Genomic DNA, 13987 nt, shown 5'->3' on the forward strand with positions numbered 1-13987 from the left:
GAGGCAGCTTGGCTAGAGGCGGAGAGAGGGGTGAGAGCAGGCAACGGAGACGAGCAAACGACACCACCTGAAAGACAGATAAGACACAGGTAAGAAGCTCTGCTATATTCTACAGCCCCCTGGACTGATAGCTATACAAATCGATGGTACGTGCACTGAGGAAATGAAATGGTTATATCAGAGCATGCATGGCCAAGCAATAACTACACTGGCATCTTCTGTTAAAATAGACACACTGATGCTCTATGGATTTTTGTTATATATATATACACGTTTAAAATGTCATTAATTCAAGTATGTGGGATCTGTAAAGCAGATGTACGTCATTGGAGATGAGGTTATGTAATAGGGATTTGGTTTGTTATGCACTCAGTCCCCTGCCTAATGTAGTTTAGTAACACTGGCTGGCTGTTCATTTTCCAGTCTGTCTTCTTGACCACTGTTCCTGAGACAACATGAGTTGTTTTTGAGACATAATGAGTTGTTTCTGAGACATAATGAGTTGTTTCTGAGACATAATGAGTTGTTCCTGAGACATAATGAGTTGTTCCTGAGACATAATGAGTTGTTTCTGAGGCATAATGAGTTGTTCCTGAGACATAATGAGTTGTTCCTGAGACATAATGAGTTGTTCCTGAGACATAATGAGTTGTTCCTGAGACATAATGAGTTGTTTCTGAGGCATAATGAGTTGTTCCTGAGACATAATGAGTTGTTCCTGAGACATAATGAGTTGTTCCTGAGACATAATGAGTTGTTCCTGAGACAACATGAGGAGGATAGGGAGGGAGTGGCATAATGGGTCCTAAAATGGAGAGCTGTGTCATGTTGCCCTCAAGAAAAGGAAAGGTGGTAGTGTAAGCCCACCCAAAGTTCATTTTTGAATTTTTGTTCTTACGTATTTATTTGTGTGTGGGAATATATTTTTGTTGTTAGGTGGGTGGACTATGTGTGCGTGTGTATGTGTGTGCCCACTTTGCTCTCCTATTGCATTGTAATACGAGCACACCCTGAGATGTGGTGAGGGAGAGGTTACCATGGAGACAGGCTCAGCACATCTTCCTGTAAACGATTGCACATACGCACTTTCAAAACGCATGTTACACTTTGCCTGTATTTTAATTTTGCCTCTATTCAATTAACTAGATGATAATTGATCATTCATGCCATAATTATCATGGCATTGCTTACATTTGACCAAATCCAAGCTTTACAAAAACAAAATATCTCAATCATTCCGAGGCTCTTCCCAGAGACTGATCTGACCAGCCTCTCTCTCCCTCCTGTTCCCAGGCATGCGTCCCCGCTCCAGACTCCTGGCTAAGAGGGGCCTACCCACCATCAGGGAGGGATATGAGGAGCTGGTCCAGGACATGAACCAGGTCAACAGCCTCCACCTCCCTCCCCATGGCCAGGTCCACTCCTCTCTGTCTACCCAGGACTACTTCCTGTCCATCTGTCAGCTCGCCTGCCCAACCTTCCCCCTGGCCCAACCTGACTGTGACATCCTCACTGTAGGCTCGATGGCCTCTCTGAGGCCCTGCCTGAGGCTGCACAGACTGAGGGACCCTGTGCCACTCTGTCAGCCTCTGATTTCCAACGACAGCCACCACACACAGTTAGAGCAGGAGGAGAGTCAAAGTGAGTGTAGTGGCCCAGAGAGAGTGGTGAATGTCAGCTCAGGTCAGACCTCCAGTAGGGTTCTCCCCAGTGTCTCTGACCCCCTAGAGTTCATCTACGGTCATGGGGAGGCACTCCTCTTAGCTGCCTGTCGTGCCCCTGACTCACAGGGCTGTAAGGGTGAGGGGAGAGAGAGTGTGACCCAGCTTCGACCACAACCCCCGCCACGCGCCGACAGTTTCCCACGCATGTGTTCCGCGCCTCTGACACAGCACAAAGGCAGCTGCCCTGAGCTCTGCCTGATGGACCCCTCTGACCAAGAGAAGCAAAACCCTGACCCTGCTCCACCACAGACATCTTCATCAGACCAGCAGAAACCTGATGCCTCCAGCCCACTCTCCTGGAGGTTCCAGAACGACTCAGACAGGGCCCCTGCTGGTGGGAGGGGGAAGTGCACTCGCTACATGGACAAACACACAATGGTATCACACTGGATCGCTGACTGTCGCTCGGCCTGGAGAGAAGCCAGAGTCAGGGTGTGCATGCTTCCTGCCATAGCAGAGATGTAGACACATAGATCAGGTACAACCCTGTTAAGCCCTGCTGAGTATTGTACATAATGGATCCTTGATGTACTATACGTCCCACTTGATTGGTATGTTTGGACAATGCAGGCCCATATTGCAACATCTTCTCCTGAATGACTTTTCACGCCTGACCTTTTTGTTTTACTGTTTGTAATTTAAGACATATTGTAAACTAGCGTATGCCTCACAAAATATCACAGTCGGTGGAAAGTTGATCATGCCTATAGAAGACATCATCGTTAGGGTAGCCTCTGGAATCCAGGCTTCTTACAGTAGTTGAACGAGACAGGATTTTGGAAGACTAGTATTTGGGTGAATAAAGATATGTGGAAAAGATGCTGAATTTTCCATGATTATGTACAAAGACCTATCATTAAAAAACATGACGGATCCTAATCTTTCCGGTGTAGCGAGTGAGTGATTCCATAACTATCGCACTTCGTTCTTTGCTAATGATAACTCTGGTCAAACCCAGTTGGCAGCTAAAACAGGAAAACCATTCTAATTTGAGAGTTTCATAACAAGAGAAAGAAGTGTTAGAATCAGAACTGAAGAAAATGTGATCCTATAGCTAGTTCAGGCTCCCTATAGCAGAGTATTTAAACTCAGATTATTCCCAGTGGTTCTGAACATTTTTCTTGTGATTTCCTCTCCGCTGTATGATATATGAGTTATGCGATGACAATGTAGGTGTGTGCAAAACTGAGCAGTCTATTTCAATCTTCCACTTACTAAAGCCATGATGAAATAGTACAGATATTTTCAATCATATCATGTAATTCCCACTGAGTGAAACAGCATGTGAGATTGTTGTATTTGACTTTTTGATTGTGTGTTCTAATGGTCCTCCATGTTGTACAATGTCTGTCAAAATATATCAATTGAAAGACAACAATATTATCGTTGACTTGTAAATGGATGAGAGTTCAATCATGCTCCCGAGTGGCGCAGCTGTCTAAGGCACTGTATTGCAGTGCTAGAGGTGTCACTACAGACCCTGGTTCAGCTGTCTAAGGCACTGTATTGCAGTGCTAGAGGTGTCACTACAGACCCGGGTTCAGCTGTCTAAGGCACTGTATTGCAGTGCTAGAGGTGTCACTACAGACCCTGGTTCAGCTGTCTAAGGCACTGTATTGCAGTGCTAGAGGTGTCACTACAGACCCGGGTTCAGCTGTCTAAGGCACTGTATTGCAGTGCTAGAGGTGTCACTACAGACCCGGGTTCAGCTGTCTAAGGCACTGTATTGCAGTGCTAGAGGTGTCACTACAGACCCGGGTTCAGCTGTCTAAGGCACTGTATTGCAGTGCTAGAGGTGTCACTACAGACCCGGGTTTGTTTCCAGGCTATGTCACAACCGGCCCGTGATCGGGAGTCCCATAGGGAGGAGCACAATTGGCCCAGCATTGTTCGGGTTAGGGGAGGGTTTGGCCGGGGGTGGTAGGCCGTCATTGTATATAAGAATTTGTTCTTAACTGACTTGTCTGGTTAAAAAAAATATTTGATCATTTATAGTACGGCTTTTGTACCTCTTTCCATTGTTGACCAGTAATCTAATAAATTATGTGTTTCACCCTGCCTGTGATTGTCAGTCAATATGCTCCAAAACATAGACCTTTGCACTTCTCTTAAATAATTCTCAATCTTTCCTTAAAATAAGTTGAAGTTGAAAAAAAAACTTTTGGTCTCCACACGTTATTGGATTGTAGACATTGCATTTACAATGTTAATTAATGAATGTTAATTAAGAACATGAAAACAAATGGCAAGGACAAAGTGATTGGCACCAAGGAGCTAATACCTGATTAAACAGTCTTTGGCGAAGATGAACTTGCTGCACCTTTCTACTGCCAATTTGGCCCACTCTTCAGCTGCAAACTGTTACAGTTCTTCAGTGTTGAGTGGGGTCATCCACTAACTGCTGTTTTCAGATCTTGCCATAGGTTTATGATTCAGATCTGGACTCATCGCTGGCCACTCCAGTGTTTATTCTCTAACCATTCCTGGGTGCTTTCAGATGTGTGTCTGAGTTGTTGTCCTGCTGGAAGACACACACGAACTTCAACACAGACCCATTTGTTGGTCTTATACTGCAAGATTAACAATATGGGTGGCAGTTCAGTCCAGTATCTTCAGTGAGATTTATAGCATGGTAAATAACAGATTAGAAATTCCTAGAATTAACCAGGGATGTTATTTATATATATAAAAAGAAAGGGAATTAGATTACAATGTATATAAAACGTAGTTTCAAGACCTCTATGTGCAAGCCTTGTTATGGACATTGCTATCTGAATATCAACGGTATCCGTCCAATGGTAGATTTGTGCAAACAAGTCACACAGTGCCCCCAGTGACAGGAGTCAGGACATAACAATCAAATCAAATGAAATAAAATGGTATTGCATTTGTCACCAGCGTCGAATACAAAAGACTTCGATTTTACCGTCCACTTGAGTTTTTATATTCTCGCGAGACTACACAAAACACGTACCATCACTGTGCGGAATTTCCTTTATTCTTCACATAGGAAACTGGATATCATGGCCGAGATGTGTCTTTGGTGTTCTGTAACCTTTCCCATTGACATTGTAAGGTTACGACTGTCTTCAACTTTAACGTGTCTGTTGTAAGCGGTGTAGGGCCTTTTTATCTGGTAAGTTTAAACTAAATTGTACGTATTAGATCGTGTTTTTCATTCTATCGTCACCATTGTTGCGGTTACCCAAGCATCATGATCGCTCGCTAGCAAGCTGACAATTCTCAATTACTCTCTAGCTTGCTATGGCTGGTCATCTGCTTCGTATAATGCAATTGAAAGTTTATTGTTGTAGTTAGGCATTATATTTTATTTGACCAACAAACAGTTTTGATCGCTCAGATCCACTATTCTATTCCATTCCAGTATCACTGTCTAACGTTACACCGTCTGACACGTCTGACACGTAACGTAAAATCGTTAAGAAATTATTAGATGATCCGATTAATGTAATTGTGTGCCATATTCACGGATATTAACTAGTGTTTACAAGGGGAAACGTAGTCATTTGCACAACTGAATGCTTTCATCCGAAATGTGTCTTCTGCATTTAACCCAACCCCAACCAGAGAGGCTGTATTGATCGACGCCCAGCGAGCAATTGTTGTGGGGATTAAATGCCTTGCTCAAGGGCAGAACCTTGCCTGCTCGGGGATTCGAGCAAGCAGCTTTTCAGTTACTGTCCCAACTCTCTAACTGCTAGACTACCAGTCACACATAACTATATAGCCGTATACTGTGCTGTTCTGACGATGTAGGCTATGATCTGCTCTAGTTTCGAGCTGTTTTTCTGAACATGGCCTCAGCCACAGACCACCTGTCTAACATGTCCTCTTCTTATTGTTGTATTTTGTTCCTTTCCAGCTTTCAAGGTCTGTACTCCTCCTCCTGTCCCACAATGCTTTATCAGCAGGCCTTAATGTCTGAGAGTGAGCCTGATAAACCCAGCCTATTGTAGCGGTCATTAATTACATTCAGCACTACACACATGGTTAGCATGGGCCTATATATCAGGGATGGTGGGGGGCCCCAAAAAATCAGTACGTACACCCATACAAACACACACACAACCGTATTAGGGCCCGGGGCCCTAAGCAAAATTTAGTTGCCCCCCCCACCTTGCGAGCAAAACATTTTAACAGACCTGCAATTCTACACATTTTTTGCCATGGGTTGTAGAGAAAAGATTGCAGATTTGAAGCAAGTTTGCTGCAATTCTACACATTTTGCCATCAGGTAGTGAGAAGATTTTTGCAATTTCATAAGTTTCATGCAATTCTATTCATTTTGCCATTGGGCAGAGAGAAAAATGGAACATTTTACCTGCAATTCTACACATGTTGCAATTGGGGGGGTTGATCAGCGGGCCTAGAGGAGGTCGGATCACCAGTTGCCCATCTCAGCTCTATAGCATTGAACTAGCCTACATTTCAGGTCGTGTTCTGTAGTGAAGACTTCGACCTCCCTGGCACATTTGTCCAGACTGCTTTCTCAAATAGCATGCGAGAATAGAACACTAAAACAGAACACAACACCATATCAGCTGCCAAGTAGCGAAACATTGACTCTCCCCAGCGGCGCAATGCTGTCAGTAAACAAGCTGTTACCCTTGTTTTGACTAAGGCTGTCAATAAACAAGCTGTTACCCTTGTTTTGACTAAGGCTGTCAATAAACAAGCTGTTACCCTTGTTTTGACTAAGGCTGTCAATAAACGAGCTGTTACCCTTGTTTTGACTAAGGCTGTCAATAAACAAGCTGTTACCCTTGTTTTGACTAAGGCTGTCAATAAACAAGCTGTTACCCTTGTTTTGACTAAGGCTGTCAATAAACAAGCTGTTACCCTTGTTTTGACTAAGGCTGTCAATAAACAAGCTGTTACCCTTGTTTTGACTAAGGCTGTCAATAAACAAGCTGTTACCCTTGTTTTGACTAAGGCTGTCAATAAACAAGCTGTTACCCTTGTTTTGACTAAGGCTGTCAATAAACAAGCTGTTACCCTTGTTTTGACTAAGGTTGCTTGCTGTCATTGGCCACTGACTCAAGCATGCACCTGGAAGTTTTCCCATGATTATCTGATATTGTTTCTTTGCAATGAGCATGTACACTGTACTTTTAATTACAAATAAAATGTTGATTTAAAAAAAGTTTTTCTGGGTTGTTGAAATGTGATATTCTCTGCCTCCCCTGAAGGTCCAGTCCAATCTTTTGTCAGGTTGGATTCATCTGAACACTACCTCATTGTCAGCCATAAGAGTCGGCCTTCTGAAACGATGTCCAGATCAGGCGATATACCAGGTAGGGCTGGGGGGGCAGTGAGAGTGGGCATTACAGTGTTGTGTGCTTGTTTTTAAATGGTGATGTTATATGTAAACATATGCTTCCAACACATATAGCTCATCATTTCATGTATTTTGAGACCATTTTGAGTGATTTGTATAGAGTTTTAATCCTTCAACATTCCCCCCTCAGCCCTGGAGTCTGGGACCTCAGAGGGGCAACTGGGAGGCCTGTCCCTACCTGTTGGCATGACCCGCCGTGCCATGAGCTATGATGACAACATGGAGGCGCCCATGTCGCCGCCTCCCTCTGATATCAACATCAACAACCTGTGGGCGAAGAGGCCCGTCGTCCCGCCCAGGAGGTTCCGTCATCAGGCTGAGGTAGATACCACACCTCCACTTCTCTCCAGCCTCACAGTTCAGATGGTGCTGTGTCTGTCCGGCAGTGGAGGCTGCTGAGCGGGTTGATGGCTCATAATGGGGGGAACAAAGCGAATGGAATGGCATCAAACACATGGAAACTATTAGTTTGCTGTATTTGCTACCGTTCCACTGATTCCGCTCCAGCCATTACCGTGAGCCCGTCCTCCCCAATTAAGGTGCCACCAACCTCCTGTGCCGTCAGTATTCATAAAGCGTCTCGGGGTAGGAGTGTTGATCTAGAATCAGGTCCCCTGTCTATGTAAACGTATCCATTAGATCTAAAAGGCAAAACTGATACTACATCAGCCCTCGGTACTCTGACACGCTGATGTGTGTATGTGATGCCATTCTACGAGGCAATGTACAGATCCTGTTGTATTGCTACATTACTATAGTTAATATGTACTGTATGTACAGTGCATTCGGCAAGTATTCAGACCCCTTGACTTTTTCCACATTTAGTTTTGTTACAGCCTTATTCTGAAATTAATTACATACAGCAACGCAGCTGGGTTTTTCACGCTTGACAGTTTCCCGTGAGTATCAAGAATGGTCCACCACCAAAAGGACATGGAGCCAGCTAGACACAACCGTGGCATTGGCGTCAACATGGGCCAGCATCCCTGTGGAACGCTTTCGACACCTTGTAGAGTCCACACCTGACAAATTTAAGCTGTGGTGGTGGGGGGGGTGCCGTTCAATATTAGGAAGGTGTTAATGTTTTTTTTACTCTGTGTCTATGACCCCAGGTGACCTATTCATGCAAATGCTCCTCTAACTGCCTCTGATCCATTGGTGTGTTTTTTTTTCCTTTTCTTTTTTCTCATTTTTAAAGGAGGATGAATCTGGAAGTACCCTAACCCACGCTGCGCCTTTTGACCCTGGCCACAGGCCAAATATGCCTGTCGTGGTGAAGGCCAAAGCATCCTCCGTCATCATCAACTCTCTCATGACCAGTAAGACTTTACCATGATCGTGAACGAGGGTTACTGTATTGGTAGTGTATTAACTTCAGCGTGACCTATTCCAATCCTGCTGCTCGTTAATGGAACACTGATGAGCTTTTATTTGGATTGTAATCAAGCTCGTATTGGATAACGTTAGGATGTCAGGTCACAGCGGAGAAACACGTCCTCCTTTAATACAGTATGTTGTCTGTTTTTTTCCAGAGCAAACCCAGGACAGCATGTACAGGTTTGAGCAGCAGGCTGGGCTGAGAGACACTGGGTACACCCCCCATAAGGGCCTCACTGCTGAGGAGACCCGCCACCACCACCGCATGCCTGAGTCATTCCAAGTGGGTCTTTATTTTATTGCTTAACGGGGCACAACTTTATTTTCCCGGAGTCAGATAATTATTAACAGAAATATACATCCATATTTTTATTAAATGTATTTTCCTTCATGATAGGTTTGATAAAGCATCAACAAAGGGAAATCAGTGAATCCTCAAAATCTCAGTTAGCAATCTATGTCAAGGAGGAGTGATTCGTAAGGTTTTACTGTTAATAATGTTCATTACACCATGTTATTTTTTCCTTGATGTATTTCCTGTAGAAAATGAACATTCCAACTGTGGATATGGGAGCGGGACATAAGGGAGGACATGAGGACAAGCAAACATCATCTGCTCAGTCCACCCCTAATAGCACTCCTCAGAGCTCACCTAAACAGAACCGCAGGTAAGTGCAACCATGTCCTCGTTACCATTTATTAATGGAAATATGCTGTACTTTGACCCAGGACGCCAAATAAAGTCAGCAAAAAACGGAACGTCACTTTCTCAGGACCCTGTCTTTCAAAGATAATTTGTAAAAATCCAAATAACTTCACAGATCTTCATTGTAAAGGGTTTAAACATAGTTTCTCATGCTTGTTCACTGAACCATAAACAGTTAATGAACATGCACCTGTGGAACGGTCATTAAGACACTAACAGCATACAGACGGTAGGCAATTAAGGTCACAGTTATGAAAACATAGGACACTAAAGAGGCCTTTCCACTGACTCTGAAAAACACAAGAAGAAAGATGCCCAGGGTCCCTGCTCATCTGCGTGAACGTGCCTTAGGCATGCTGCTAGGAGGCATGAGGACTGCAGATGTGGCCAGGGCAATAAATTGCATTGTCCGTACTGTGAGATGCCTAAGACAGCGCTACAGGGAGACAGGACGGACAGCTGATCATCCTCGCAGTGGCAGACCACGTGTAATAACACCTGCACAGGATCGGTACATCCGAACATCACACCTGTGGGACAGGTACAGGATGGCAACAACAACTACCCGAGTTACACCAGGAACGCACAATCCCTCCATCAGTGCTCAGACTGTCCGCAATAGGCTGAGAGAGGCTGGACTGGGGGCTTGTAGGCCTGTTGTAATGCAGGTCCTCACCAGACATCACCTGCAACAACGTCGCCTATGGGCACAAACCCGCCATCGCTGGACCAGACAGAACTGGCAGTTGCGGTTTTGTCTCACCAGGGGTGATGGTCGGAGTCACATTTATCGTCGAAGGAATGAGCGTTACACTTAGGCCTGTACTCTGGAGTGGGATCGTTTTGGAGGTGGACGGTCCGTCATGGTCTGGGGCAGTGTGTCACAGCATCATCGGACTAAGCTTGTTGTCATTGCAGGCAATCTCAACGCTGTGTGTTACAGGGAAGACATCCTCCTCTCTGATGTGGTACCCTTCCTACAGGCTCATCCTGAAAATGACCATCCAGCATGACAATGCCACCAGCCATACTGCTTGTTCTGTACGTGATTTCCTGCGAGACAGGAATGTCAGTGTTCTGCCATGGCCAGCGACGAGCCCGGATCTCAATCCCATTGAGCACCTCTGGGACCTGTTGGATTGGAGGGTGAGGGCTAAGGCCATCCCCCCAGAAATGTCCAGGAACTTGCAGGTGCCTTAGTGGAAGAGTGGGGTAACAACTCACAGCAAGAACTGGCAAATCTGGTGCAGTTCATGAGGAGATGCACTGCAGTACTTAATGCAGCTGGTGACCACACCAGATACTGAGTGTTACTTTTGATTTTGACCACCCTCCTTGTTCAGTTTGTCTGTTGAATCTTATGTTCATACACATTTACACATGTTAAGTTTGCTGAAAATAAACACGGTTTACAGTGAGAGAATGTTTCTTTTTTTGCTGACTTTACATGTGCCCTTACCCACCTTATCTAAATGAGCATGAGTATGAAGCCTATTCAGCGGCCACTGTAAAGTGGTTGACCATCTGGTATTTCTCTGTGTTCCTGGCAGGGGCTGGTTGTCCAGCCAGAGCTCGACAGCATCTGTCAGTAGCTCAGACCTCAGTACCAGCTCTAACAGCAGTGTGGACATGGGTGCCGGTGAGGGGGGAGGAGCAGTCGAGCGCTGGGGTATCTTTGGACCACGTCCGGTTGTTCAGAAATCCACTACCGACCCAGGTACTGACCACTCCATTTGGGGATTTGGGGAGGATGATATTTGACATGTTTTCATTTTGCTTTCTCTGAACTGTAATCCTGTGGGTAGATTGGCTCAATGTTCTTTGATGTGAATTACACATTAATGAGATTGTTTTTACATGGTCGTGTACTAAATCGGTACACTTGATTTTCATTGTGTATCAGACATCCTTATTTATGGTGAATTTGTGCATTTAACAAATGATTTTTTTATGAGATGTTCATAGTCTAGGTTGAGTTTGTCATGTTGTCATTGTTCTTCTGTGTAAGATCAGTCCTGTGTATTCTCTCCAGGGGGTTTTGCTCTCCAGTCGTACCGCGGGGCCCAGAAGCCCACCCCCATGGAGGTGATGAAGGCTCAGGCCACTCGGCTGGCTCTTGACCCTGCTGTTAACCAACAGGCCCCTCCCAAGATGGAGATCCCCATCACGGAGAGCAGTAGACTGTCAGCACAGCCACACAAGCTCAAACCTCGAGACATAAATATCCTCACGCCCTCAGGTTTCTGAGACGTTCCATGTTGTCACTACTCCTTCATTTTGTAGCTGGTCTACCATCTAGTCCAAGGCTCTCCAACTCTGCTCCTGGAGAGCTACCGTCCTGTAGGTTTTCACTCCAACCTGATTCAGCTTAACAACCAGCTAATTATTGGAATCAGGACAGTGGTGCTCCAGGAACAGGGTTGGAGAGCCCTCTGGTCTAGACTATTCTCTCCCTACTTCTATTAATTAACACCCTTGTTTTGCCTCAGCCTTTTGCCTTGTAATAGAACCGTGTATATTTACTTTGTATGTATGGTCCGACTGTGAAGATGTTCTGATGCATGGTGTTGCAAAGTGTAACTCTCACTGTTTTGACAAAGACCGTAAAAGTCACACTGTGTTCATGGTTTGGTCATTCAGTTGGCTTGTGAGTCTCATTCAGAAGTACACTCTCACGAGCTTTTCATTGTCTGCAGATTTCTGTAAGATGTAATGATTCACATTTGTCTTCAAGAACATTATGGTGATTATTGTTCACCCTCAAGGAAGTGTTTTTTTTGTTTGTTTCCGTGTTTCCGCATTCCTGCTGTCAAGTCGACCGTTTTGAAGTTGAAACACTGTCAGTAAAACCCTGCAACAGAATGTTAATAACGTTGCATATTAATCAGAGAACTGTTACTATTTGACTGACCCTGTTCAGGTATTTTCACTTTTTTTTATATATAGAAAAAGATCCATATATATACCTCACCTGTGGTCTTTGTTGTAAATATCTGATTAAATAACAATGCTAACAACAGTAAAAAAAAGTATGGTTCCATCTTCCAGAATTTGACTGAACCATCAACCTTCCAGAAACAGTGGAAAGATAGTCAGCACTGCAGAGGTCAAAGAACCTGCCGGGGAAGGATGGATTTTCATTGGGATTTAGAAATGTATCTTTAGGTAAATTTCATAACCGTTTCTAGGGCAAGATTAGTTACTGATTGACAGGAATAGAAACCTGCAGCTGTTGCACTGGGATGTGAAGTGATGGTCATGTCTTCAGCAGATACTAACTATCGCCAGTAGGTGGAATCCCACTCTTTGTGACACCATCTGCACTGTGACTGGACAACTCACAGGCTGCAGTGCTTGGATTTAATTGAACCCTGTACAGTATTGCTATGTCAGCCTATATCTGTGCCCCTGACTGATATACTGCCCTGTGAGATTCCCTCGCGTTTACTAATTGTTAATGAAGCCGGTGAATATCAATAGCTCAGTTGTTCATGTAAAACCAATTGGCACAAACAGCCAGTCAGCTGAGATTCCCTCTATGCTTTAACATAATGGGTTTCCTCAGCCCCCCATGGCTTCTTTCAAAGCCACCCTTCTTATTGCCACAGGCACAACCCATGCCTTCCAGTAATCATTCCCCTGCCCCCACCAAATCTCTCCCAGAGTGACTGCATAGCATGTCATTTCCTACACCTACGCGGTGAGCCCTATGGGATGTCTGGTGTTGATCTGGAGACAGCGGCCCACCCTCGCCTCGGCCTGCTGCCCAGCCAGTGACTGAGCATTTTGCTCTCTGACTTGCTATTTGTTATGGAGCAAAAACTCTGTGGGCCTCACCAATATATCTGGGGGAGAAGGCGATCATAGTCAAATCTACACAAAGGAACTCTCGCCCGCAATCTTGATGCAACAAGTAACATTTTTCTATTGGCTGTCACTTGGATTCAAAGGCTTTTATGATGCATTGGTTCTTACCTTTATCTTCAAGAATCTTTTCTAGATCACCCACACTAAGTTAAGCAATAGTTGGAATTGTCAGTTTTGGTGGGGACGTCAGCTCACCATGAAATCACCATGGGAACGTTCATGGGAAGGGTTTCCTAATAAAAATATATGTTCTTTAGCAGCTTTGATCCAAACTGACTTACAGTCATGTTTCATTCCTATATTTATTGTCAGGGATGAAATTACTTTATCAACTACAATATAAATACACACAACTCAACACACTCACCCAACAACACACTCACCAAAACGCTCACACAACACACTCACCAACACAACACACTCACCCAACAACACACTCACACAACACATTCACCAAAACGCTCACACAACACACTCACCAACACAACACACTCACCCAATAACACACTCACCAACACACTCACACAACACATTCACCAAAACGCTCACACAACACACTCACCAACACACTCACACAACACATTCACCAAAACGGTCACACAACACACTCACCCAACACATTCACCAAAACGCTCACACAACACACTCACACAACACACTCACACAACATACTCACACAACACATTCACCAAAACGCTCACACAACACACTCACCAACACACTCACACAACACATTCACCAAAACGCTCACACAACACACTCACCAACACACTCACACAACACATTCACCAAAACGCTCACACAACACACTCACACAACACATTCACCAAAACGCTCACACAACACACTCACCAACACACTCACACAACACATTCACCAAAACGCTCACAGAACACACTCACACAACACATTCACCAAAACGCTCACACAACACACTCACCAACACAACACACT

The 13987-nt window shown here is 44.6% G+C and overlaps 2 protein-coding genes across 3 annotated transcripts; both read left to right on the forward strand.

Moving 5' to 3' along the window:
• Positions 1-3777, forward strand: si:dkeyp-72g9.4 (uncharacterized). Its single transcript, XM_029688838.2, has 2 exons — positions 1-89; positions 1294-3777. The coding sequence occupies exon 2, from the start codon at positions 1296-1298 to the stop codon at positions 2187-2189; it is 894 nt and encodes a 297-aa protein (XP_029544698.1). The 5' UTR covers positions 1-89; positions 1294-1295; the 3' UTR covers positions 2190-3777.
• Positions 3778-4702: 925 nt separating this feature from the next.
• LOC115146821 (putative monooxygenase p33MONOX) lies at positions 4703-13289 on the forward strand. Of its 2 annotated transcripts, none has more exons than XM_029688837.2 (8): positions 4703-4860; positions 6935-7039; positions 7214-7404; positions 8282-8402; positions 8616-8743; positions 9004-9128; positions 10717-10883; positions 11199-13289. In XM_029688837.2, exons 2-8 carry the CDS (start codon positions 7015-7017, stop codon positions 11411-11413), a joined length of 972 nt encoding a protein of 323 aa, XP_029544697.1. In that variant the 5' UTR covers positions 4703-4860; positions 6935-7014; the 3' UTR covers positions 11414-13289. The 2 variants fall into 2 exon arrangements, with proteins under 2 accessions (XP_029544697.1, XP_064860989.1); XM_065004917.1 differs by lacking the exon at positions 4703-4860 and adding an exon at positions 5068-5672.
• The last annotated feature ends 698 nt before the right edge of the window (positions 13290-13987 follow it).

This window comes from Oncorhynchus nerka, linkage group LG19, assembly GCF_034236695.1.
Source record: "Oncorhynchus nerka isolate Pitt River linkage group LG19, Oner_Uvic_2.0, whole genome shotgun sequence".
Classification (NCBI taxonomy): Eukaryota; Metazoa; Chordata; class Actinopteri; order Salmoniformes; family Salmonidae; genus Oncorhynchus; species Oncorhynchus nerka.

Coding starts and splice junctions, on each gene's coding strand:
- si:dkeyp-72g9.4 (XM_029688838.2), top strand. CDS start 1,296: ATGCGTCCCCGCTCCAGACTCCTGGCTAAGAGGGGCCTACCCACCATC.
- LOC115146821 (XM_065004917.1), top strand. CDS start 5,540: ATGGCCTCAGCCACAGACCACCTGTCTAACATGTCCTCTTCTTATTGT. Junction 5,673..6,934: donor GCAGGCCTTAATGTCTGAGA/GTGAGCCTGATA, acceptor CCTCCCCTGAAG/GTCCAGTCCAATCTTTTGTC. Junction 9,129..10,716: donor TCACCTAAACAGAACCGCAG/GTAAGTGCAACC, acceptor TGTTCCTGGCAG/GGGCTGGTTGTCCAGCCAGA.